This window comes from Calonectris borealis, chromosome 2 (genome assembly GCF_964195595.1).
Source record: "Calonectris borealis chromosome 2, bCalBor7.hap1.2, whole genome shotgun sequence".
In the NCBI taxonomy this organism is placed as follows: domain Eukaryota; kingdom Metazoa; phylum Chordata; class Aves; order Procellariiformes; family Procellariidae; genus Calonectris; species Calonectris borealis.
Genome location: NC_134313.1, coordinates 147373723 through 147399135, shown reverse-complemented (window position 1 = coordinate 147399135; position 25413 = coordinate 147373723). Strand labels below are relative to the sequence as shown.

Genomic DNA, 25413 nt, shown 5'->3' with positions numbered 1-25413 from the left:
GTGGAAAACTCCATGCCAAATAGTAAACAAAGAAGCTAATTTGTGCAGCAAGTGTGGAGAGAGGTGTTGAATTTTTAAAGATGCGTGTAGGAGTATTTTGGATGTCCATATCTGAAAAGGTTGGAGGCATGTCAACACAAATACTGGTAGTATGCATCAGTTTTACTGGTGGTCCAGATGGGTTTCTGCTTCAGCCTGGAAGCTGTTAGTAAGGGTTTGCCGGTGCTAGTTAGCCCTGCTTTCACTGGAGCTGCATAGGCTTTAGTCGTTAGCTAAGCAGCATCATCAGGGTTTGACTGTTCCACTCATGTTCTAAATAACTGCAACATAAAGGCAGCTATCCAGATAAGCATTCTTTAATTTTAGTACACTATGTTAAAGTTTTTGCTGTGTTGTTGGTATTTATGAAAGTGAATTTTTTTGTTATTTAAAATCTTCCTATCATCTTATAATCTGTAGTAACTGTAAGTTCATAAGAGCGCTTACCTCATGGAAATTCTTTTATTTTAGTCCTTAGAGCTGAGAAGATCTCAATCTACAGTAACTGAAGCACCTTGGAATTTTGTTTTTCCTTTGGCATATTGAGTAGTATATATTAATTCTTCCTGCTTTTTTTTTTTTTAATAAGTCTTTTATCAAGCTTTGAATTTAATAAATAAATCCATGTGACGAAGTAAGCAGATGGGCCACAAAGTCAAGTTACATGCACCTTCTAGGGAAAAAACCCCACCACTTGAATTTCTTAAGATCATAGGGAACAAATCCTTGACGCTACTCTGGCTATGCTTGGAGCTAAGATAAGTCATGCTAGATAAATATATCCTTGTCATCATATTTTGACATTTTATTTTCAGTATGTATGATTTGCAGTATCAGTCTAATATTTTCTTTCTTGAAGTCTGAGCTTTCTAACAGCAAAAGAATTAGAAGCCGTTACTTATTATAAGTTTAGTTTCATCTAGGTCTATATAAATTAAAAGTAGGATTATATCTACTACTGGTGGTTTTGGTAGAACATCTGTAGAGATATTCACCTAGATGTCAATAAGCACCAAATATAGTAAGCAGAACGATGTCTTACTACTTATATAACTATTTGTAAGTTTATATTGGTTACAAGAAATGTTCCTGGTGTTCTCAAAATGACAATCATAACTATGGCAGCCATTTGAAATGTCTCTTTCTTGTAAACTACAATCCTGTGCACTAGACCTGTAAACGTAGTGCAACGTATATTCCTAAAGGTTATTTTTGAAGCTATTGCTGTTGTTTATAGAACTGTTTGAATGAAGTTTTGCTTTTGGACTAAAAGTTTTAGACCTCTTAGATTTTTATTTCATTCCTGTATATTATGTGCACCTTCTATAATGATGTCCTTACTGAGGGGAAGAAATAATTTATGCAAATTACATAATAAAAATATGTCACTGAGTTATAAAGTTTTTTTTTATTGAGCCCACAAATATTCGAATGAACACAGAGAATTAGTTCTTACTTAAATCACCTTGAGGGTCGGTTGCTGCTGCTTTACAGTGGAACTGATTAGATGCTTCCAATACCATTGTCTTTAAAATGAAAAGCTTTCTGCCCTGATCTGCTACCATTTATGCATATGAGATTTTCAAAAGGCTGGAGTATATAATTAAAGCAAAATATTTTTTTTTTTTTGCCCCCTTCAAATTTTGGAGAACTGTATTTCACAATGAAGTTTATTTGTAAGAATGCATTTTCTATTTTCATTATTACTATAATGAAGTAAACCTTAGCAACTATTTCTGTTTAGTGGTAATTTTGTTAATCAGTTCATTTCACCCAGGTAAAGCAACTGTATTCATTTTCAGATGTAAAATTAAGTGTTTCATTCTATAATACTTAAATATTTGATATCTGTTTCTTATTGCAGGGTCGAGCCTGGATCAGAGTAGCACTTATGGAAAAGCATTTGTCTGAATATATTTCCACAGCTCTGAGAGACTTCAAAACAACCAGGTCTCTAAGACTTTTATTTTTGCAGTATTTTAGCAAATGTTGCTTAAGTGAGGGACTTAGGTTTGAAAGTTGCTGGGATTAAACCATGACAAAACTGAATGTTCCACTTGATTTGTATAGGAAAGGATGTCTCTAGTAAAAGAGCTGTAACCTAGTAAAAGATATCTGGAGTTGGTATCAATTGTTTGGATTTTAGCATGAGTAAAACTGCAAAATTGAAAATCCCTTTGTGATTTTAAAAATGTGGAAATAAGTCTGGAATTCTTGAAAGGTCAAAAGAGAAGAAAACCTCTCTAAAGAAGGAACTAATTCTGAAATTGTGGCGTGGTAAGGATAGAAGATGTAACGTTCATTTCAAAATTAGGTATGGTTGACAGAAAGCCCTAGCGTCTCAATAAAAAATAATTTTTGTAGGAACTTTTCTTGAAGAAGAAAGGAAGAGAATTCCAGGAAACTTTTAAGAAATACAGAAGAACAGAATTAGTGATCAGGCATAGCTAGGATTCTGGATGTAAAATGAAAAATGTGTAACAGATTTTTGTTGTACCTTCTAATGGTGAAAGCTGTTACGGACAAGAATATGCTTTGTGATAGAAAATACTCTGGCAGTTTTGGACTGGTTCTACATAATGTGATTATTATATGATGTTTTATCCTGTAACAAGTGTGTCTTGTAGATTTATGAAGAAGTCATCTAAATATGAGTGAGTCTGTAACATGTTGTGGTACCTTATGTTGAACTCTAAAAGTTTTAGACATACTGAATGGACTATTTAAACATTAAGAATTTTCTCTGTAAGGACTTCTGTTTATTTAGAATATTATTTCTGTTTGTAATACTATTTGTCCACAGATGTCCATATATTTTGCCAATATTAAGGTGATTTTGAAATGTAACTAGGTAAACATCCCATTTTATTGAAGTTTCCAGACCTGTCTTCTTTATTTTACCCAGATTGGCTTCCATTTACAGTAGGCAAGAAGCTCATAAAACAAAGATTTCTGGAAAAGATTTACTCATGTTGCCTCAAACTGAAAAGTCACTTGGGTTTTTGAGGGGGACATGAGGAGGAAGAGGAGGGTCACAACCTATGTAGTTAAGTAGTACCTTCTTTGTCGCTGTTTGGTAGTGGGATTTGTTTGCTGGTGGATAACAGTGGTATTATTTGTTAGCAGTTGCAAATTCATTTATTTGAACATTTCATATATTTGAATGTTCTTTCAGTGGTATAGCTTTTGGAAACAACCTCTCTTGCATTCCAAACATAGTAAGTGCAAAGTTTGTTTTGAAGTAATATTTTAAATACATCTAATGGAAATAAAAGTTACAGTTTCAGATCTTGGTAGCGCGGATTTCAAATCCACTAGCAATAATGGACACGCTCTCTTTTTCTGTGTGGGATTTCAGATACCTAATAAGTGGCCTGATTTTTTTGGTGATGCTTTGCACCATTTATTTAGCATTTTAAATTATATATTGTGCTATATGTATATTTAATAATTATTTATATAAGCTATAAATATCATATGTTACACATGTATGTATGTAGAATATGAGATTCATCTGTCATACTGCTACCTCTTTTTAAACCTTGCTGTTGTGTTTAGGTGCCTGATCTTAAGGCTAGTCCTTTAATGAAGCAGCGCATTTATTAGTGCTGCATCTGCATATCACACTTGGAAGGGGATTGGATTAAGCATGGGCACACAATTATTTTTCTAACAAATTGGTCAGCACAGACTCCTAAGTTAAAGTAGACTGTTCTGTTGTGAGATGTTGTCCTGGTTTCGGCTGGGATAGGGTTAAATTTCTTCCTAGTGCTTTGTTTTGGATTTAGTACGAGGAGAATGTTGAGAACACACTGATGTTTTCAGTTGTTGCTAAGTGCCCTCCTAGTCCAAGGACAGCTCCCGTGCCTACTGACTGAGCTAGGTACACAAGATGGGAGGGAACATAATCAAGACAGCCAGCCCAGCTGGCTAATGGGGTATTCCATACCATGTGACGTCATGCTCAGTATATGAATGGTAGGCATGATCCAGGAAGTACCGATTGCTACTTGGTTATCGGTCAGCGCGGGTGGTGAGCAACTGCATTGTGCATCACTCATTTTGTATATTTTAACATTATCATTATTATTTTCCCTTTTCTGTTCTATTAAACTGTCTTTATCTCAACCCATGAGTTTTTCTCACTCTTACCCTTCCGATTCTCTTCCCGTCCCACTGCGGGGGGAAGGGGGGGAGTGAGTGAGCGGCTGCATGGTATTTGGCTGCCTGCCAGGTTAAACCATGACAGATGTCAACTGCACAACACTGAAAGAAGGTTTGTGAGTTTTCCAAGGGCGCTGTTGTTTTGGCTGGATTACTGTAGCTGGTTTAAGAAACATTGCCACTGTCAGACTGACATCTCACCGTTAGAAGTATGCCCCGTCTTTTTTGTGTGATTACTTCCTAGGCACCATTTTACAAGATAAACTGAACACAGTACAGATTGGTACCTAGCAGTGATTTTACAAATGCCAGTGAAATGGTTTGTAATCAGCTTGTACTAGGAGCATTGCTGTTAGTTCACAAGTAAGAGTAACTGTACTGAATCAGACTGTAAAGTCCATCTAGCTCAGTATTCTGTCTCAACCAGTGGCCAGTTTAGCCTTCTGGTCCCCTTCCTGAAGTCAGAGGGTAGAGGGCTGAGTCTGTACATCATAGCCTCAGTGTCAGGACTATAATCTCTACCTTCCCAGAGGACGTCTTCCAGATTTCTTGCTTCCACTGAGAACATCCAAGGTCTTGGACAACTTGTTTCCTTACAGCAAATGGATGTCTGTTATGAAACTGCAAAAGTGGGACTTCTGACAGTGTGCATTGTAACACAATTCAATCTTTGGAGCTGTGCCCCAAAATGTGTCTTTTCTGAATGTTCACCGTGCAGCCAACTCGAGCTGTCACTGAGCTGTCCCAATGCTTTCATGTAGTTCATAAAACAGATGGAGCTTTTGGTAAGGTGGTGTTGCTGGCATTTGTCTGAAAGATAGGTTACATTCAATAATCTGGCACCTTCTTGCAGTCATACATTGCTAGAATGTGTAGGTGGACTGTGCATCTTTGTTTCTGGTAAGTGACCTTTCAACCTTGCCTTTGGTACTGAACAGCTCTTGGTTTTCCTCTTTCTACATGTAATGCTTAGGTGAATTCTAGTGACCTTTCTGCCTCTGCTGCTGCCAAGACTCCTTTAACACAGAAAATTAAAGTTGTGTTCTACTTTGCTAAACAGACCAAATGCCTTTTTTGCAAGGCCATACATGGCAATGGTGGGTCCTATTTGCCTGCTATGTGCATGGAACTTTTCTGTCTGGAAGTAGCTTCTGTGGTAGCTGGAAGGAGAAAATTAGAATAAATGGGAGAGAATGGGGAGGCGGTGAGGAAATACAGATTTTAAAATTGTTGCTTTATTAGTCACTGTTCTCAAGCAACCTTCACAAGTCTGCATATACCAGGGTATGTGAAGTGTATTTTGAGATCAAGCTGTGGAGTTTTAAAACTTTGGCCAATAGGTGTTTTACAATAAAAATGGTGTTAAGAAAACACTCCTTCTTCAACTAATGAAAATTTTAAATCTCAGAATAACTGGTTGCAGCATGCATCTTCCCAGCATGCAGTATTTTCGGAAAAAGTGTGCTACCTGGAAGATAGCTGATTTGTGAAAATATTTTTTTAAAAATAATCAACTACTAAGAATGAAGAGTGAATGTTGAACTTCAAAAGAGCCTGCAAGTACAATTGTGAGAGAGAACTTCTTTTTCATATGATGGAATAATTTTTTTTTAATGTACATGACACAAATTCTTCCTTTCAGCAGTAAAATATAAGATATCTTCATTATTTTCTTTGCATTTTGTCCATTCTGCTCTACTATTTCTTAGAGCTAATATTGTAAATTCTTTTTGCTTCTGTCTAAATTTTTATGTGCTCTAAGATTGTGATGTTTTGTGCTGTGCAATCTATTGGTTTGTTTTATTTGAAATGAAACATGAATGCCCTTGGGGTTCACATGGGTTGTTCTTATTTAAACTTGATTTCTTCAGTTTTCTGTTAACTATGAAAAACATTATTATTATTTGAGAGAAAATGGTATTAACTGAACTAATTTCTTTTTTATTGAAGGAGATTTTATGAGGATGGAGCAATTGTTCTTGGTGAAGAAGCAAATATGCTTGCTGGTATGCTGTTGGGACTCAATGCGATTGATTTTAGGTATTATATTTGCATGCTTCATAACAAAATGCTGAGGGAAAGTACTTATACATCGATGCGTTATGGAAAACATTGTTAGATTCCCTTGATAGTTTGAGAGATAAAACTTAGGTGAGGGGGAAGGAGGAGGAGGGAGAGAGGAAGATCTTGAATGGCTCTTCTAGATAAGAACAAAGTTATGCCATAGTTTATATAGCTGCATGATTACACGGTCTTTCTTTCAGGTATCAAAATCCTGAAAGCAATTAGAAGTATAATTGCAGAAGGTATATCAAACCTATTAAGTGAATCTTACAGACAATTGAATCTTTTGAAGTTATTTTTAAACTGTAAGGAAAACTGTGTGATTAAGTACATGGTTATGCCCTGGTACTCAATGACAGCATTGTAACTGCATATGTAGAAGGTGTAGGTATCTTTAACTTTAGCACTTCTAGATTTTAAAAGCTTAACCTACAGATGACCGTTGAATATTAATTTGTGTTATAATTAACTGCAGCTGAACTGCAAAGTATCATCAGATTACACAAATTTACCTTTGCAATCTCTAGACTTTCGTGTGCTTTGTTATACAATTAATTCTGTGTTTCGGGGTAATGAAGGTGCAAGCACACCTTAGATAATATAAAAAACGTCTTGGTGTTTATATATAGATATAGATAGATATAGATATATAGACATATAAAAAACATCAGCAAGGAGTAAAGACTAGAGTGCCTATGAAAAGATCAAACCTGGCTGGTGCAAGGCTCTGTTAATATGGCTGGCTGGGCCCATTTAGCCTTCATTTCGTAATACAGCACAGGGAAAAGGAGAGTGATAATGCTTTTCTCCAGCCTCCTGACAGTACACTGTTAATATTTACCCTGCAGCAGCATTAATGCTTGTCATAAACCAGTTTAGGAGATAAACTGGTAGAAAACAGCACATAGTCTCATGGGTGCATTGAGTGATTGACTGTTACCAAAAGGCCTTTGGAGATTTACTCCTGGTTATGTATCCTTATACCAGTTCTGAGGCTTGTTGGACTCTTCTGTGAGCCGGCTTAACTTGTTAAAGAGTAAAAAAACATAGCCAGTAAGAAGACAGGATAGTTCTTTTGTTGTTAGATAGTTTGGTTCATGGAAGCTTCCTGTTAGTGGCAGAGATGATGGGACCATAAGGCTTAGAGAAGAGAAGGAATAAAAAGGATTAAATAATATTTTCCCTTTCTGGTGGCAGTGAGCATTTAGTTCAGCTGCCTGTGGAATTGCAACTGGATGCTAAAGGGGAAAAAAACCTAAAAATTCAGGTCTTGATGGCTTAACTAGCTCATCGTGGAGTCAGATAAGTGCCAATACCACTGTGAGGAGGGGAAAGGGAACATCTGGTTAGGATTTTTAAAAAAAAAAAAAAAAAAAAAAAAGAAAAAGAAAAAACAGGGAGGGAGAGGTTGAAAACGCAGGATAGCTTCTTTTGCCAGCATTTAGTCATTAGATTGGCTTAACTGCATCCTCAACATATGTTCTGGGGGAACAGAAGTGTGCTGGAGGACGATAAGAGAGCTAGCCTTGTGTACAGCAAATTGAAATCTTACCAGATTTTATTAGCTTAAGCTTTACACTATGTGAAATTAAACTGCTTCTGTATTAGCACTATACTTGGAAGGACTATAGCCATACATGAATAAGAAGCATAGCAAGAGTAGGTGTGCAGTATGTAAATCCTCCCAGAAATAATCGTCACTTGACTGCGTTTGTCTCGCATAAGCCTCAGTGGCACATACTACTAGTGTGAGAGCTTAGTTGTATGAGTGTGCTTGTTCTTCCTTTGTCCTCTGATTTCTAATATAAGCGTATTTATAGGTATTTGTTAATAGTATTCAGAGTAATGATTGGTTCTTGTTGGAGACATTTAAGTTTTTGTCAATGCAGCTTTTAAGAGCCTAGAAATTTTCTGGGCAAAATACGAACATAGTGCTACAGGAGCATTTTTATTGTGCCACATATAATTCATAGTATTGTGGTTTGAACGGCTGAGAAGCTGTAGCCATTCTTTGCAAGTTATATCTGAGATTTTTTTTTTTTACAGTTCAAACAGTCTCTTATAAATGTTGACTGGCTTATCTATGTGGAACTGTAAATAAGACTTTGGGGTGGAGAGGGGGAACGCAGGTGAGAACAGAATCTAAATATTTTTTCCGCCCTCACAGCAATGTGGAATTATGTATCTACTTAAAATAATTGTGGTTTTGCAGGGGTGTTTTTTGTTGTTTTCTTTGCTTTTCTTTTCTTAGGGACAAAAAACCCTTCAGATGTACTTCCCAAATACCACTTAAGTGACTGCATTTTCAAAAATGGCACTTTGCAGTTAAGTTAGCAAAAACTGTGTCTTACTAGGATCTGGTTTTTGATGACAGAGATAGGAGGAATGAGGAATATGAGTCTTGTGGAAGCATAATTAATTTTGTCACTTCTGTGATAATCAAACATGATTCAAATACAATCTTTTATATCCAGTACAAAAAGAATACAATGTAGATGAGAGCTTTATAAACTACAGCCGTTTAAGAACATCTTCCGAAAGTTAGTTTCATTAGTGTTCCTCATCTTCCTGCAGCCCAACACGAGAAAGTATCTGAAAGGTGAAAGACACTGAAATATTTTTGAGAATTGATTTTTGACTTAGTTAGTAGGATGATTACATAAGCACTCTGCAAAAAGTTTAAATGAGCTTTAAATACTGAAGATTCCATGCTCATCCATAGCTCTTCTGTTTCTCTTGCTTCAGCTAACTTTCCTTTTCCTGTTATTCCCTTGCAATCCTTCTGTATTTTCAGAATGAAAGAGAATATTTAAAATTTAGGGTTTATACCACTTGCCCTAATCTGTTCCCTGATCATGTGGGATTTCTGTTTGTTGGGGTTTTCATTACCCTATAATATTCTCAGTGACTCTCATTTAGTTTTTTACAGTCTAGCTCAGCTGAGTAGGATTTCAGTGTTAAATACTCTAGGCCTTTCTTATTACCAAAAAATTAAGAAAAATCAAGTTTCACATTGGTAAGATTCAACTGTCATTGTCATTTAATTTTCTTGTTATAATCTTATCATTGTTTCTCTCTTTTATCAGTTTTTGTCTGAAAGGTGAGGGATTGGATGGCAGCTTTCCAGCTGTCATAGATTATACACCATACTTGAAGTTCACTCAAAGGTACTTTTTATCTTTACACTGCTTTTTTTATTTTATTTCATTGGCAAAATTTTACTTCATACTGGGCCACTTACTTTTCATTTCACGTTCAAAATAATATCCATATCTAGATACAAACCTGTACACTCAGCTACCTTACTCTTTCAGAGTGGTGGAATTATTACATGACTCATCAGAGTGAGTCATGCTAACTTTGTTTACTTGGATTAGAATCACAGTTCAGCAGGAAACAAATTTTTTATTTCCTTTGAAGATCACCAGACCAAGTTGTCCTTTCTCTTGGGCCTTTTCTGTGTAGCCATAAACTTAAAAGTAGTTATTTTGTAAATAAAAATTGTATATATCCTGGTAAATTGTAAGATATGACAGGTAAGCAGTATGCAGTATGAGCAGTTAGCACATAATAGAAAATCATGACCAGTTGCGTATATAATCTGACCTTCCAGCTACATTTTGCTCCTCTGATCAGCCATATGATTAATAATAAAAAGAATGATCACTATCTAACAGATCAGATAGCAATTTGGCGTCTCCAATAAGCGTGGAAATTAATGGGATGTGTTATATTGTTAGGTTTGCCAAAATGAAGAAAGCAGTTGGGAGTTAGAAGTAGTCTTGAAGATGTACAACTGAACAAGAAATATCCTAGTTATTCTCTCGAAGTTCTTATTAGCTTACATGTTAATGACAAATTGCATGGGTCAGTTAAAGCAGAATTTGCATCACAGCAGGAACATGGGGTCTCAGGAATCACTACTTAAAAAACTAGTACATGCTGTTAATGTAGTGGAAAGCGTAGTTGTAAGGGAAGATTTCAAATGGATATTGGGATAAATTAAAATTCTTGTCTTTGAGACAGATGTCTGAATTCTCTGGCATACATTGATTCTGGATGTTATGGAGACAGTTTAACAATGAATCTGCATACTATGTAGCGAGATACTTATGTTCTGTGAAATAACAGGCACATGGTCTTCGCTATAACCATAACTATACATTCTCATTTAAATTTATCATGATTTAACATCACGACAATCACTTCTTTATTTTTCTGCATTTTTAGAAGCAAATACTATTTATACTTTTGCGCTGAATTTGTGAAGGAAAGATTAAATCACCACTTCCTTCAATAGCATATTGTAATGCATTGGCCCTTTGTATTCCAGGAGAGTATCCCACATACAGTTGTCTGACTTGCCTAAGACAACTTGACTAAGATCACAAGCAAATCTTTGCCCATTCTTTAGGTGGCTATACAAATAAAAGCTTGAAATATAAGTTGTATTTGGTGATATATCCTATCCCACCATTTCAATTCTTTTTGATTTACAGAGCTTTAGATATATTTAAGAACTGTGGTGCTTTAATTTCAAAGGGAATTTGCATTTTAACAAACACAGCTTTTCACTTGGCTAATAAATATGATCCTTCAGTTCTGACAGCATCAGCAGTGATGAAGAAGAGCTAAGGACGCTGGGCAGTAGTGGCAGTGAAGGCAGCACTCCGGAGAACATTGGTCCTCCTTTCATCACGGATGAAAACAGTTGGTACAACAAGTGCAAAAGGGTAGAACAGAAGTATCGGCTTGCATTGGAACAGAAGGTAAAAGATTAGTTTTGTGTTGGGGTGATGGAGCCAAAACTCATCACCAGCCAACTGGTGACGTATCCATTTATGTAAAGGCAGAAAAATATATTAAATATTATTTAGCTTCATGTAAATGGTCTTAAATTTTACGATCCTCAGAGTATCTAAGTATCTTTGCTCATTAATTTGAGAGAAAAGAGGTTTGGGAAGAAGGGGAAGAGAATAGTAATAATTCAGAGATCAGATTTCACAATCTAATGTAGAAGCTTTGGCTCCTTTTTCCAATGCCAGAATTAAAGGCAGTGTATCTCTGAAGCTGTTAGGTTGTGAGTTTGAAGTGTACACGACTGTCCACATGATTTTCCTCCTCCTTAGAGGCCTAGAATTTTATTGATGTAGGTAGACTGCCAGTTGAAGGCTTTTATAATGATAGTGATGTTAAAATTTAACATTTAGTCTTACAGTAAACAAAAAAGATCAGCAAAGTAATCCATCTAGGAATGAAAAGCAGAACTATCTTCTCAGTGATACTGAGATGGGTTTTTAGAAAACATATAGTTTTAAGACCTGCTTCAAGCTAGAATGGGAAAGGAAAAAAAAAAGAGTGTGTTTGTATTTGATTTTAATAATTTAGGTGGCATATTGAATGTTATTATAGAAACTAAAGGTAGGTTCTCCCTCTACCACCCAAAATACTGTAAGTTAAAGGTGAAGTGAAGTATATGCCCAAACTTTTTAGTATTTTACTATTTTTAAAAGCAAAGTGCTTGTCAGTTTTTCATAACAGCATATTACAGAGTCAACAACACATATTAGCTAGTGGCAGACAGAAGGGGGAAGACTGTTCATAGACACTGAAGAAATTGTGCACAGAAGAAGAAAGGAGGGGTCAGGAAAAATGAAAGGGAAAAAAAATGAAAGACAAATTGTTAATGTGTTTAAAGAACTTTATTAGTATTTTTAGTATTCTTTTTTCCCAATGTCAGAATTTGATTTTGGTGAAACTCAGAACAGAGTAAACTATATGAAAGGCTGGAACTACATAATGGTGCATGGAGGTGTAATTACTTCCCTTAGTGTAGGGCATTAGAATCAGAGGATTATCTCTCTGCCTTTCTAGTTTTTACTGTACTGAGAAGAAAAAAGATTTTTTTTAAAAAAAAAAATAAAAAAGGGATGGTCAGATGGGATCTAGAATGGATCTTCTGCCAGCTGGGACTGGGTACATTAACTGTGGCCCAGGTCCTGGTACCAACTCAGTCACATATTTACTGTGTATATAGTCTGTATACAGTCAATGCATATTTAAATTTTAAGAATGATTGTTGGCATGGTTTTGGCCTGGGACAACTAGCACTCTCCCTGATTATTTCAGGTCACGGTTTGTGAATTAGTGTTTCTCAGCGATCATTCCAAATAACCAGTATGACTTCAGACATGGTCCTTTGGAACTTGAGTTTTAGTATAGATATAGCCAGACTGAGGAGAAAATATACCTGAGAAGGAGTCCTGGCTATCTTCAATTCATTAGGGTAAATGTACCTATGGATTGCTAAAAGCCAGTCTTAATATGGAATGTGTAGAATCAAAGTTGGTTTATTTTAATGCATGTGAGAGAACCTAGTTAAAGTTTTTCTAAGTAACAGTGAAAAAGTCAGACTTACTGTGGGATGCGAGAGATGTTTTTTAAAAAATATGCATACAATTATTTCTTTTCTATTTTTGGTCCCTTAGATTTCTCATTTTTGAAATATGACCTTAAATGCTGATATGATCTTCTCAGCCAGCGTGGTATCACTTTCCATATGGAAAGAACTAGTGTTCCTTGGGGCTCTGTCTGGTACAGAGGACATTTTCCCTGCTTTTGTAAACCAAAATGTGCCATTCAAAAGGAATCTCTTCATATACCTAAACAAAATGAAAAATTCTCCCTCCCCACCCCAACAGTCCTTGAAGCACAGGAACGTATTCAAGACAGCATTTCATCCTTGTGTCCAGACAAAAACATGGGATCGGTTTGAACTCTGCTCTTCCCCCCTCCCCTGCCCTGATGATTGTAAAATATTTTGGGGTTTAATGAGAGAAGTATCATCAGCTCTGGAGAAGCATTGAAGAGAACAAAATAGGTGGATGTTTGTTTTTCTTAGTACATCTAGGTGGTTCATTTCCAAGGATATGCCATGAAGGATACCCCATCAAAGTTGTGACAGACATCTATAGAAACAATATTGAAACGTGGTGTCCAAATCCACTAGCCAGAATCACTAGGTAGCTTTACGTCTACAAAAGCACAAAGATCTTCAGTGGCTGTAGCAGCAAATGGAGGTTTTGGTTTATTCACGAGTCTAAGATCCAGAAACATTTCTATTCCATGGGAAGTTATTCATTGATCTGATACTGAGTATTTCAAATTTTTGAGCATTACTATTTTAGTGAGTCACAGTATTCCTTGTAGCATTCTCGTAATGAACTGCTAACTTCTACAGTCAACTAATGTAGGGGTGAATTCAAGTCAGTTTTATGATAACTCTTTGAAAACTTTGGTGCATTTAATACAATTTTCAAAATGATAGCTACTCTGATAGCCATTGACACTTTCCTAATTGTCCTCCTTTAGAATGCCTACTTGACAATTGCAGCAGCAAAATAACTTTTTTATTCCTACAGACAGAAAATTTTCCATTGTCTAATTTTAATTTGGGATGTGCCAGCCAAATTTGTATTTAATTCACTTCAACTATACTACATCTGTTCTATTATAACTTGAACAAATGACCGTTAAGAGGTTAGATGGACTATGGAATAGAACTTCTTTCCTGAGTGTTTCTCTCCTTCCCTTTTTGGGACCTTTTCCATGGCAGTAAGTTGCAGCAACAATCAAGTTCCATATAGTGCAGTAGGTACCAGTTAATCAGAGACAGAGTGTTTTCTTTCAAACAAAGGGGCTTTCTGACATTCTGTGTGTTGGAAAACTGCGTGTTTGTGACAAGAAGACCAAGCTGAAAATAATGTATTTTTAGTAGCTGGTACAGTGAGTCTGATAGATCCTTCTTTTGCTCTATTGTCATTCACTTTGCACAAACAATAATAAATTCCTTTTGTGCCTCCTAAGTATGTGCAGTCATTAATAGCACAGGTGAATGAAGTTTACCAGGGTCACATATGACAAGTGATTGGATTTCAGCTAAGATAAAGGTATCTGTATCTTCTGAGATGTTTGAATGGTAGGATAGGGTCAGGTATTATTTTAGCAAGGTAAATCCTAGTGTTGCTTTATTGGATCAACAAAGCTATGCTGGTTTAGACCAAGAATCCTAGGTTATCCTACCTTGGATACTTGCCCAAAGTAGATGTGGAGGGTAGAATAAAAACAAACCAAATATATATGCACTGTTTTTCCTCTAATACTTGAATGGCCAACACATATCAGCTCAAGGACTTCCTGAAGCTGATAAGCTTTGTCTGTTTAGTACCCTGTGATGGATCTCTCTTCCAAATACTTGTCAAATATCCCCTTGACCCCATGTAAATTTTTAGCATCCAAATAATTTTTTTGGCAAAGCATTCTGTGTACCTACCATCTGTTGTGTGAAAAGCCACCTCCTTTTCTGTCTTTTGAATTTGGCTCCTACTAGCTTTGTTTCATGGTGCCTAGCTCTTGTATTTTAAAAAATGATGAACAGCCACTTCCTTCCTGCCCTCTCCAGGCCACTCTGGAAATATGATGAGTTTGTCTTTTCCAAGTTGTCTCTTGTCCAGATTAATGAGTCATAATTTACACATTTGTTACTTCCGTGGAAGTTATCCCTTCCCTATTTTGGAATGATGTAAACTGTTCACTTTTGCGTAGTAAACTCCTAAATTCTTTGTGTGCTGTTTATACTGGAGTTTTATATGCTTTTCGCTGATGGGATGATGCATCTGCATGTCATTATAGGTAGAGCTATTTACTGTTCATAATATTCTGTTTCTGATACTGATGCTTCATGTCTAAAATCTTTTTATAAAATGTTTGATGTTTCTGGCAGGCAGGAAATTTGTGTATGTCCTAATGCATCCTTTAGTACTTTCAAAGCACTACTTAGAGCTCCAAGGAGTACCTTAATGGTCAAGATAACAGTAACGTTTGATGGGGCAGAACTAGGCATACTGAAAAGCTCTCAAGATTCCTTGGAACTTGTATTGAAACTAAAATAAATTCCTATCCAATATAAATATATCCAGTGGATAGAACTGTACGTAACCATAGAATCACAGAATAGTTGTGGTCGGATGGCACCTCTGGAGATTGTCTAGTCCAACTCCCCTGCTCAAAAAAACGGTAGACTAGAGCAGGTTGCTCAGGGCCTTGTTCAGTTGGGCTGTGAATATCTCAAGGATGCAGACTCCCCAGCCTGTCTGGACAACCCGTTCCAGTGTTCATTTAAAAATAAATAAAATAAAGAAGTTTTTTCCTACATTTAAATAGCTTCTTGTATTTCAGTTTGTGCCCATTGCCTCTTTTCACTTGATACCACTGGGAAGAGTCTGACTCCATTCTCTTTACACCCTCTCATTAAATATTGATACACATTGATATGACTCTCTTCCTCCCTCTCTTCCCTCCCCTCTCAACCCTGGTCTGAGCAATCCCAGCTCTTTCTGCCTCCTCTCATATGAGAGATCCTCCAAACCCTTAATCGTCATTCTGGTGATGAATTATATTAGTAGCATTTTACTGACCAGCTAACGTGAAACCTGTTTTCTTACTCAACAGGACTATGACTGTTCTATGTCTATGAAAACTACCTTTTTTTTTTTTTTTTTTTTTTAATGTGGGCACCTGTGAAAGAGTTACACATTTTTCCACAGGGTTCAAGGAATGTGCAAAATTTTATGCAGTATAGACTTACTGTATCCAGCTTTAACTAAGAATTGATAAGAAGTTACTAACATCTGACATGCTGAGACTCTGCTTGAAGAAGAGAAAGAAATATCTCCTTGGTATTGTAACCAGATGTGTAATTAAATTAAATATGTGAATATACTTTGTGACCAACGTGCCATCACAGCTGCTGTTAAATACTCACATCATGGATTTTGGTAAATGACTAAGTAGTTGGAATGTGATTAGGACTGTCCCATATCTTTTATAAGTATCAGCTTGAAAAACAATGACATAAATGCACATTCCAGCTCTAGATGTCCAGTGTTACTAAAAGAAGAGACCTTCACCAGTTGTCATACCTTATGCTTTACTGTAGATGAATATTTACTTCAATAACTTTTTTCCTTGTCATTTTAATGTGTGATGTGGTATTGCAGTTTTCAAAGAAACTTTAAAATAAAGTTGGATTTTTTTTGATAATAATTCTGGATCCCTTTCATTAACTATACAGATCCATATAGACACATTCTACTCTTGGCCTTCTTACACAATATCTAACATCCTGCATCTGTTAAGTCGTAAAGTTCTGATCCTTTTCTTGCACTAGTGACTGTTCTATGTTGTTTTCAAAAAATGAAATAGTGTTTCATGCTGGTGGCATTCCTATCTCATTGTTTCATCATTATTCTATTCCTCTGCAGGAATATAAATAGGCACATGATTTTCTTGGTACCTATTAGGAAACATCATACTAATCTTAAGTCAATTTACTAGTCTGTTTAAAAATAAAAAAACCACCTACAACAAAACCAAAGTAGAACTGTATACATCTTAAACCAGAAAAATGTGAACATACGTAATGAAAAGTTTTTTTGATAGTGTGTTCTTTAAGGCTTTCTAACACTTACATTTCCAGGGTTACCTTGAAGAATTGGTACGACTCAGAGAAAACCAGCTATCTGAATCTGTCTCACAGAATAAACTGCTGTTACAAAGAATTGAAGATATGGATCTAGCTCATAAAATGGAGAAGGAACAGCTGGAATATATCATTGTGGAACTGCAAGACCAGTTGTAAGTTAGTATAATGGAGAAACGTTGTTAGAGCAGTATTATTTAATTTATTTAACTTATTTAACTATACGATATGAAGAACTTCTGGTCCTGTGGAAATGAGTCAAACTTCTTAAAGAAATTGATGTATTTCAGTTTTATTTTTTTCCCTGACAAGTCTTATATTCAGAAATGGCTCCCCTGAAAACTGCAGTAGTGTAAGACAGAATAATTCAGAGATTAAATTTTTTTTTAGATCTGAAATAGCTTACAGTAAACTTGCTTAAATTTTTAACACATTTTTATAAAATGTTCTTTATATTTTATTATTTCCAGCTTTAAGGCTACCCTTAAAAAAAAGTACTGGAGGCAGCTTCCTTTTGAACACTGTTTTTAAAAATGTTAGGCAAGAGAGGATAAAGAAATATTTATTTTCTTTGCATAGATTTTATTTTATTTGCGTGGGGCTCAGACACAGTACAATTGCATCTGAGTCCTAAAAATATTCAAACCAATGAAATAGTTTGCTACTCACCCTTTCTTCAATGCGAGGCAAAATGCTAAAACAACAGGAAAAGGCTTAATTTTTTAATATATATGTGACTCCTAATATGATAAATATTCAGGTAGTTTATCCTCCCAGCCCTGCCTGTTTGATAGAGAGGTACTGTCCTTTTGCAGAGACATTCCCTGGTAATGTTTAAAGACCCAGATAGATGGAAGACTTGCTGTGTGGTGATAAATTGCCACGAGACTGCTATAGTGTGCATCTGAAGTAATTGTATGTTCCGTTCTGTTCATAACAAGATGAATTATTTTACCTTATATCTGGAGTAATCTGTATGTGTCTGAAGTAAAATGGAAGTCATCTGTGGCCTTTGAAACAATCCAGGATGAAGGGAATATAAAGATGGCTTTGGGGTACTTTGGTTCCCTCTGCCTAATGTCTCACAGAGACACCACCCGGAAGGGTCTTTTCTATGCACTAAAAAGTACTTCTAGCTTGTAAATAAAGCTTTTTCTCTCTTCCCTCCGCCTTCCACTCTCTGTCTTGTGGTAAATCATTTTATTGCCAGTGCTTGAAATGGATTTTATGAAAATCTTCAGGAATACAGCATTTGCATTTTTTTTATGCCAGTTTCAGAGTTGAGGAAGAAAAAAGATGTTTTTCCAAGTTTGTCTTTTTTTTCTTTTTCTGATTGCCTGTAAGCTTTTGAGAGATACCTGTTCTTGAGTTCTTTTCTGAACCTACTGATATAGCTAATGATTCATGTTACACTTCTTTAAAGGGCCTCCCTGATTATTTGGGGGTTGGGGGGAAGGGGGTGGGGAAGTGTGAGTTCATTTAAAACCGCTCTGATACTTGGAAATTTTGTACATTCAAACCTGCTGTTAATTTTTAGCTGAGCTATATGCAGTCAGACTGTTTTAAAGATCTCCGTCTTTGTGTTTTGGTTTTGTTTGCTGGCCTTTTTATGTAAAGGCTCAACTTGTGGAGCAGTTTCTGTTGTATCTTGACAGTGTGTTCTTATATAGCCGTTTATGAGATATTGCAGTCAGGAGCCTGGACTACACTAGATATTTGGAGAGAGAGGTATAATTTTGCATTGTTATTGCTGTGAGTGTAGCGTGTCTCTCAGATGAACTCTTCTTAAAGTGTGTTAGGAACTCATAGTTCCTTATTGGGGAGAGGGAAAGGAAGAAACATTCCTAGCAGGTTTCTGATGGTGAACACCACTCATGGTTAACATCTTGTAATCGTTCTTTCATGGTTCTTTTTTCTTTCTTTTTAATTCTGACCAAGGGTGACCTGGCAGCAGAATATGTTGTATCAGTAATGTGTCTGTAATGAGGCATGAGTTTTGGCCAATTGCTTTTTATGGTCAGCTGTTTTAGAACGGTGTTCATGTAATTCCAAATCTTAGTGTTTTGCTCCCCTACCATTAGTAGCATTTTGAATTGGTGAATGTGTGCTGTAATCTTTTTGAATTCTTTACCAGCAGCTAAGAGCAAGTTTGGGATTGTAATTCTGCCGAGGCGTATTACATTACTGTTTGTAAAACACTTTGAGATCTGATTTAGGATCATTTGCTGTGTAATGGACACTATTATAAATAAACATTCTATATTTTCTTTTTAATGATGCTTTTCTTCTATTCCACTGGCTGCTGTTGTTAAGGTAGCAAGTTCTACCGCTTCAACTTTCTGTTGAGTAAGTGTTTGTTGATGTTTCCAAAATGATGTTTCACAGGGATGCAAGCGAAAATGTATATTCTCAATTCTTGGGCAGAATCTGAGTCTATGTCTAGGTCTGCCTCCCAAAAAAAAAAAAAAAAAAGTGGGGATGGGTAATAGAGATCTTACTTTCTTGGCAGTATAGGTTGTTATTGTTGCAGACTTGGAAACCAGATAACACTAGTTATCAACAAGGCCTTCAGGTTATAAATTAGATTACCTACAGAGAAGCTTTTCCATATTCATATTTAATAAGGCAGTTTGCTCTAAAGCATGAAATAAATATGGAGATAGGAGATTGGAGAAACTTGGAAGTAATTTTTGTTTTACAGCTGCTATGCAAAACTTAATGTCTACAATTTTCAGTGTTCTTAACTTTGTCTTACACGCTTGAGTATCCAAACTACAATGAACAAAACAGTTTTCAATGTTGTTAAAAGCCATTTCATGGACCTCATGAATACTAATATCTGGAAAACAGTGAAGCTGAAAATTTATCAAATTAGTTATTCACAAGAGAGTAACATTTGTTTGTGTCTCTCAACATAATTGGATTTCTTAGTAATATGCCCACCCATCTGGGGATTGAATGTCTCACTTTGCTGGTAGGTGGCTAATGGCAAATCAAGTTAGACCACCTGATCATCAGTCAGACACGTTTAAACTAATGCACAGCTGATCAAGAAGAAGGTTCAGATCAGATATTAGGAAACATTTCTGTACCGAGAGGGTGGTCAAACACTGGAACAGGCTTTCTAGAGAGGTGATTGATGGCCCATAACTGTCAGTGCTTAAGAAGCATTTGGACAATGCCCTTAATAATATGTTTTAACTTTTGATCAGCCCTAAAGTGATCAGGCAGTTGGACTACCTGATCGTTTTAAGTCCCTTCTAACTGGAACTATTCTGTTCTATTCTAATCACAGCTTTCTCTCTTACCACTTTCAGCATATCCAGATAAAGTGATTGCCTAGTGATATGTGTCAATTGTAATAAAGATGTTCTGACTTTCATTTGCTTTCTTCAGAAGTGTTTGCCGTCACTGGGACGTGTTTTTGTCTGGGACTTGTTGTAGTTGAACGTTAGAGAACAGTGCTTTTGGCTCCACTCTTCTATAGAAATAGTGTATTTTTACAGTGATGGTGGGGCAGTTCTTAAGGCCTTAAAGTGCTTAAAATTAACAGCTCTTAAGTGCTTAAAAATAACAGCTCACAGGAGGACAGCCAAGAGAAGCCTGTGATCTATGGCGTGTCTAACTGAAGAAAACAGTTTGAATTCCATAACATTTAAAATGTGATGGGAGAGGGATCCCAAATCATCAAGGAACTGTATCCTGGAGTATTCAAAACTCACAGAGGCAGCTATTTCTTCCTCCTCCAAGATCCTGCAGAGAAGTGTTGAACGTCTTTTGGAGCAGAGAGACGTTTGATTGCGCACCCCATCAGTAAAAAAATTCTGAGCACACTCCCCTAATATAGGTATATTTATTTATTTATAGATTATATACATGTACTACTGTTGTACTATATATAGTATATATATTATGTACATTATAAAACATACACAAAAATAGAAATTGAAAAGGATGAGATAAAGATTAAATAAACACTATTTTAAAATATTTTTTCATTCATTAACAGTACAAAAAGTATTTTCTTCCCGCACCCCACTTTCGAGACCACCACCTCGAAGGACTAGTTAGCTCAGTCAAAGAAGTGACTGGGCAAAATGTGGAACTGTTTGCCCACAACATCCTTACATTAAAACTCTTTATCTCAGCTTAAACAGGCTTTTCCCCCCCTTAGGGTGATTCTTAGTCTTTCTTTTAGCTAACACACTACCTGTGTCTAAGGCAAACTCTGCTGATCTTTGTCACTTTAAAGTTCAAATTCTGCATCTGAAATTGATATTTACATATGTTAAATATTGATGTATGATTACAAAAGAGATTCCATCAATTTCCTGAATAGTGACTCATCTCCTGCATAGTGACTCACTGATGTTATAAAAGCTAATCACTTTAACAAAAAAATCTTTTTAAATAAAGTGATAAGGAAAAAAGAAAGCATTGTATACAAAGGTAAAAAAAACCTCAAAATGCTTTAAAATCTTTTTCTTCTGCTATGATTTTTGTTGAAATGACAATAGTGTTTTACATAATGTTTACTGATATGGGTTTCCTCCTAAGGTATTTTTCATGTTTTCAGGCTGGTGTGCCTGGTGTAAGATGGTACAGCTTGTTTGTCCCAACTGGTGCAATATTTTAATCTTTTTTTTTTATTTATTTATCACATGTATTGAAAAATTATTTCTTAGATTCAGTGGCTGTGCTATATTTTATACTGCTCTGTTTTTTATCTCCCTCTACTGTTTCTTCCTATATCCCTTTCTTGTTCTGCTGTTTTGTGGGAGGGGTCATGTGGAGGTAAGGAAATTCAAGAAGGCTCTTCTGTGTTTGGAATTCTGTCTTTGGTTATGGCACAAATAAGACTCAAATTAAATTGTAGGGACACTGGCGTCTTACATTGTATTAAGCTTGTCTATATAATTTAGAATTTTTTGGTTTAGCAAATCTTAAAGCTAGATTTGTTTAATTTGTCTGGCTGTTGCTTCAGAATTGGTCAGTCTTTTCAAGGCCCAAACAGTGCTTGTACTCCATTCTTAATATTGTAATATAGCTGTTTGATAGATCCAGCAATACTGAGTTCCTATCTGGATAATACAAATGTCTTTGTAAAGACAGGAAATGACAGTTTAGTTGCAACCCCGAGAGACTGTTTGCATCAGTGACACTCTTTAATTACAGTAAATATTCTGTGTATGTTTCCACTCCTGAGTTGTACACAGCCTGTCACTTATGCTTCACTTTTTTCAGGCATTGACTGTTGGAGTACTCTGTCCACACACCTGTTTTTCCCTATGTTAGCACTGCATTGAGCTCAGGCAAATGCATCCTGCCTTTCAGAGAAGTCCCATCAGCTCATTCTCAGCAGCACCTGAACATAGCCACAGTAGTTCTGCAAGAGCAGCATCCAGAGTATATTCACACATGTTTAAGTCCAGGCAAAATGAGCTTCTCTGTTTCAAATAGACCATGTTCTATCAGATCTATTATGGAATACTTAAAGGAAGATTTACTATATTCTTTGTAGCAAAGATGATTCCTTTCCAAAGATTGCCCCATTTGGTTAAAAAAACTTGTTCATGAAAATAGTATCTGTGCTTTTCCTCGCTTTGTCAAGATTCTGTTTGTAAATGCTCTAGAGCCTTCAGAGTGCTGTCACAAATATTCTGCCTGAGAGCAGGCAGGGGAGGGTCATAGATGAAGGCACAAAGTTGTAGAGGATGTAGGCTATAACTGTGCTGTCAGGGACAAAGCAGAGAAAAGCTTGTCCAAGGAAACAGAAGAAGAAAGGTCTAAGCAATGGCTTTGAAATTTAGCCTGTGTTTTGTGTCTTCTTGTGAGTAAAACTTTAAATGTGGGTTGCCTGGCTTTGTAATCCTTGTTCGAAAGCTGGATCACGTTTTTACCACTCTTACCTTCATTTTCAGATAGTCCTCTTGTAAGACCTTTTTTTTTTTTTTTTTTTAAGAAATTGAATTCCTCAACTGCATAAGTACAGTAAATCCAGTTTGTTGTAGCTGCTTTATTTTCTCACTGAAAGGAAGTGGGAGATTAAAATCTAATGTTTGATCTTCTTAGCGAATTTCTTTCCTAGAATGTCAAAACTGAGAATGCTAATCCTTCTTTCCTTTTAAAGCTTTCATGGATCCTTGCTATCAAACCATAATTCACATTAGCCACACTTTTACACACACAGTTCTGTTTTCAGCTCCTCCTTTTCTCAACTTGTCTGTACTTTGGTTTTTATATTGCATATTTTAACGATGTTAAAACTGTTTTGTTTAGGCAGTGTTTTGGATTTTGTTTTTGTGGAATTCTTTCTTTTGAAGTTTGCTGCAATATCGTACGCCTGTTCTGTTTTACAAAGGTGTGGATAGGCAGCCAGAAGGAAAGTTCTGTTTTCAGTGAGGTGGAAACCTGTGAAGACGAGGGAATTTCCTTTTTGCTTAAAAGTATAACTAGGAAAAGTTCAGCTGGGTATAGTACATGGACAGACTCATGCGATTCAGAGTGGAGCATACAGAGTGAAGCACAGTGAAGAAATATGCAGAATTAAACAAATTGCAGCCAAGCCTCTGACATGACGGAGGACACGCTATTCTTAGAATCCAAAGGGATTGCGTGGGTTTATTGTGCAGCAGGAAGCCAAAAGTTTCTGGATTCATAGCAGCCTGAAGAAAAGGACTTACTCTGCAAGATGCAGTAGATAGGGAAGGATTTATTTTTAAACTCTCATGTTTTAATATCTCATTCTGAACTTTTAAAAAGGGGGTTTAAAAGGTTTGTATTAAAATAAATCTTTAAATTTTAAAAAAGATAAAAGCTTTTCAAGTTATTGGTGCCTTGAATGACAAGATGTGTTGGTATATTTACAGCAAAATGCTGGCTGACTCCAAAATGAAAAATACTCGTTTTTGTAAGGAGTCTCTCCTCTCTGCTCTTTTTTTCTTTTTTCTCCTCTCCTTTTTTCTCCTCTCCTTTTTTCTCCTCTCCTTTTTTCTCCTCTCCTTTTTTCTCCTCTCCTTTTTTCTCCTCTCCTTTTTTCTCCTCTCCTTTTTTCTCCTCTCCTTTTTTCTCCTCTCCCTCCTCCTCTCCTCCTCTCCTTTCTTTTTTCTTTTTCCTTTTCTTTTTCCTTTTCTTTTTCCTTTTCTTTTTCCTTTTCTTTTTCCTTTTCTTTTTCCTTTTCTTTTTCCTTTTCTTTTTCCTTTTCTTTTTCCTTTTCTTTTTCCTTTTCTTTTTCCTTTTCTTTTTCCTTTTCTTTTTCCTTTTCTTTTTCCTTTTCTTTTTCCTTTTCTTTTTCCTTTTCTTTTTCCTTTTCTTTTTCCTTTTCTTTTTCCTTTTCTTTTTCCTTTTCTTTTTCCTTTTCTTCTTGTCTTCTTTCTCCCTTTTTCCTTTTCTCCCTTTTTCCTTTTCTCCCTTTTTCCTTTTCTCCCTTTTTCCTTTTCTCCCTTTTTCCTTTTCTCCCTTTTTTCCTTTTCTCCCTTTTTTTCCTTTTCTCCCTTTTTTTCCTTTTCTCCCTTTTTTTCCTTTTCTCCCTTTTTTTCCTTTTCTCCCTTTTTTTCCTTTTCTCCCTTTTTTTCCTTTTCTCCCTTTTTTTCCTTTTCTCCCTTTTTTTCCTTTTCTCCCTTTTTTTCCTTTTCTCCCTTTTTTTCCTTTTCTCCCTTTTTTTCCTTTTCTCCCTTTTTTTCCTTTTCTCCCTTTTTTTCCTTTTCTCCCTTTTTTTCCTTTTCTCCCTTTTTTTCCTTTTCTCCCTTTTTTTCCTTTTCTCCCTTTTTTTCCTTTTCTCCCTTTTTTTCCTTTTCTCCCTTTTTTTCCTTTTCTCCCTTTTTTTCCTTTTCTCCCTTTTTTTCCTTTTCTCCCTTTTTTTCCTTTTCTCCCTTTTTTTCCTTTTCTCCCTTTTTTTCCTTTTCTCCCTTTTTTTCCTTTTCTCCCTTTTTTTCCTTTTCTCCCTTTTTTTCCTTTTCTCCCTTTTTTTCCTTTTCTCCCTTTTTTTCCTTTTCTCCCTTTTTTTCCTTTTCTTCTTTTTCCTTAGTGGTTTAGAGAATCATAGGGACTTTCCTTTGACCATTTTGCATACTTAGTGACATTAGCATATCAGTGTGTCCCCTTCTCTTAGTGTCTAATGTGTAATACTAAAATCTGTTTTTGTAGTGGCATACTTTCTCTTTTCTCCCATAACTACACTTCTATGGATAAAGGCATTGCATAAAAGTAGCGAGCAAGAAAGCTTTAAGTTACTTGGACATTAGCACTTTATGCATTCTAAATTCCAGAATTTTTATCCAATGTAGAATTATAGGGTTGAGAGCAAGGGGAAGTAAGGCCTTTCAAAATAATAATGGGAAGTATTGAACCTTTGAGGGCCTCAGTACAATGCAGTTGCAACTGATGTGCATTCCCATTGGGAAAGCATATTGTATGGATCATGGAGTTTCTTCCTCTGTAATATTACTTGAACTTCCCTGAACTGTGGCAGAAAAAGAATACCTGCTTTGGCATAGTAATGCTAAAGGACCTATACAACAAACGTTTTCCTCTTTTAATTCCACAAAGAGAATTATCTCATGTCTAGAACAGGTGAACCTGAGGCTTTGATTTCATAAAAGGATTTG

At 36.0% G+C, this 25413-nt stretch overlaps 1 protein-coding gene across 1 annotated transcript in view; it reads left to right on the top strand.

Annotated features, from left to right (window-relative positions):
* The window catches only part of RUNDC3B (RUN domain containing 3B), a 66810-nt gene that overhangs the window by 19019 nt on the left and 22378 nt on the right, over positions 1-25413 (top strand). The window contains exons 4-8 of the mRNA XM_075143830.1: positions 1904-1989; positions 6154-6243; positions 9354-9434; positions 10868-11036; positions 16805-16962. Coding sequence (XP_074999931.1) covers positions 1904-1989; positions 6154-6243; positions 9354-9434; positions 10868-11036; positions 16805-16962 — 584 coding nt within the window. The remainder of the gene's footprint in view (positions 1-1903; positions 1990-6153; positions 6244-9353; positions 9435-10867; positions 11037-16804; positions 16963-25413) is intronic.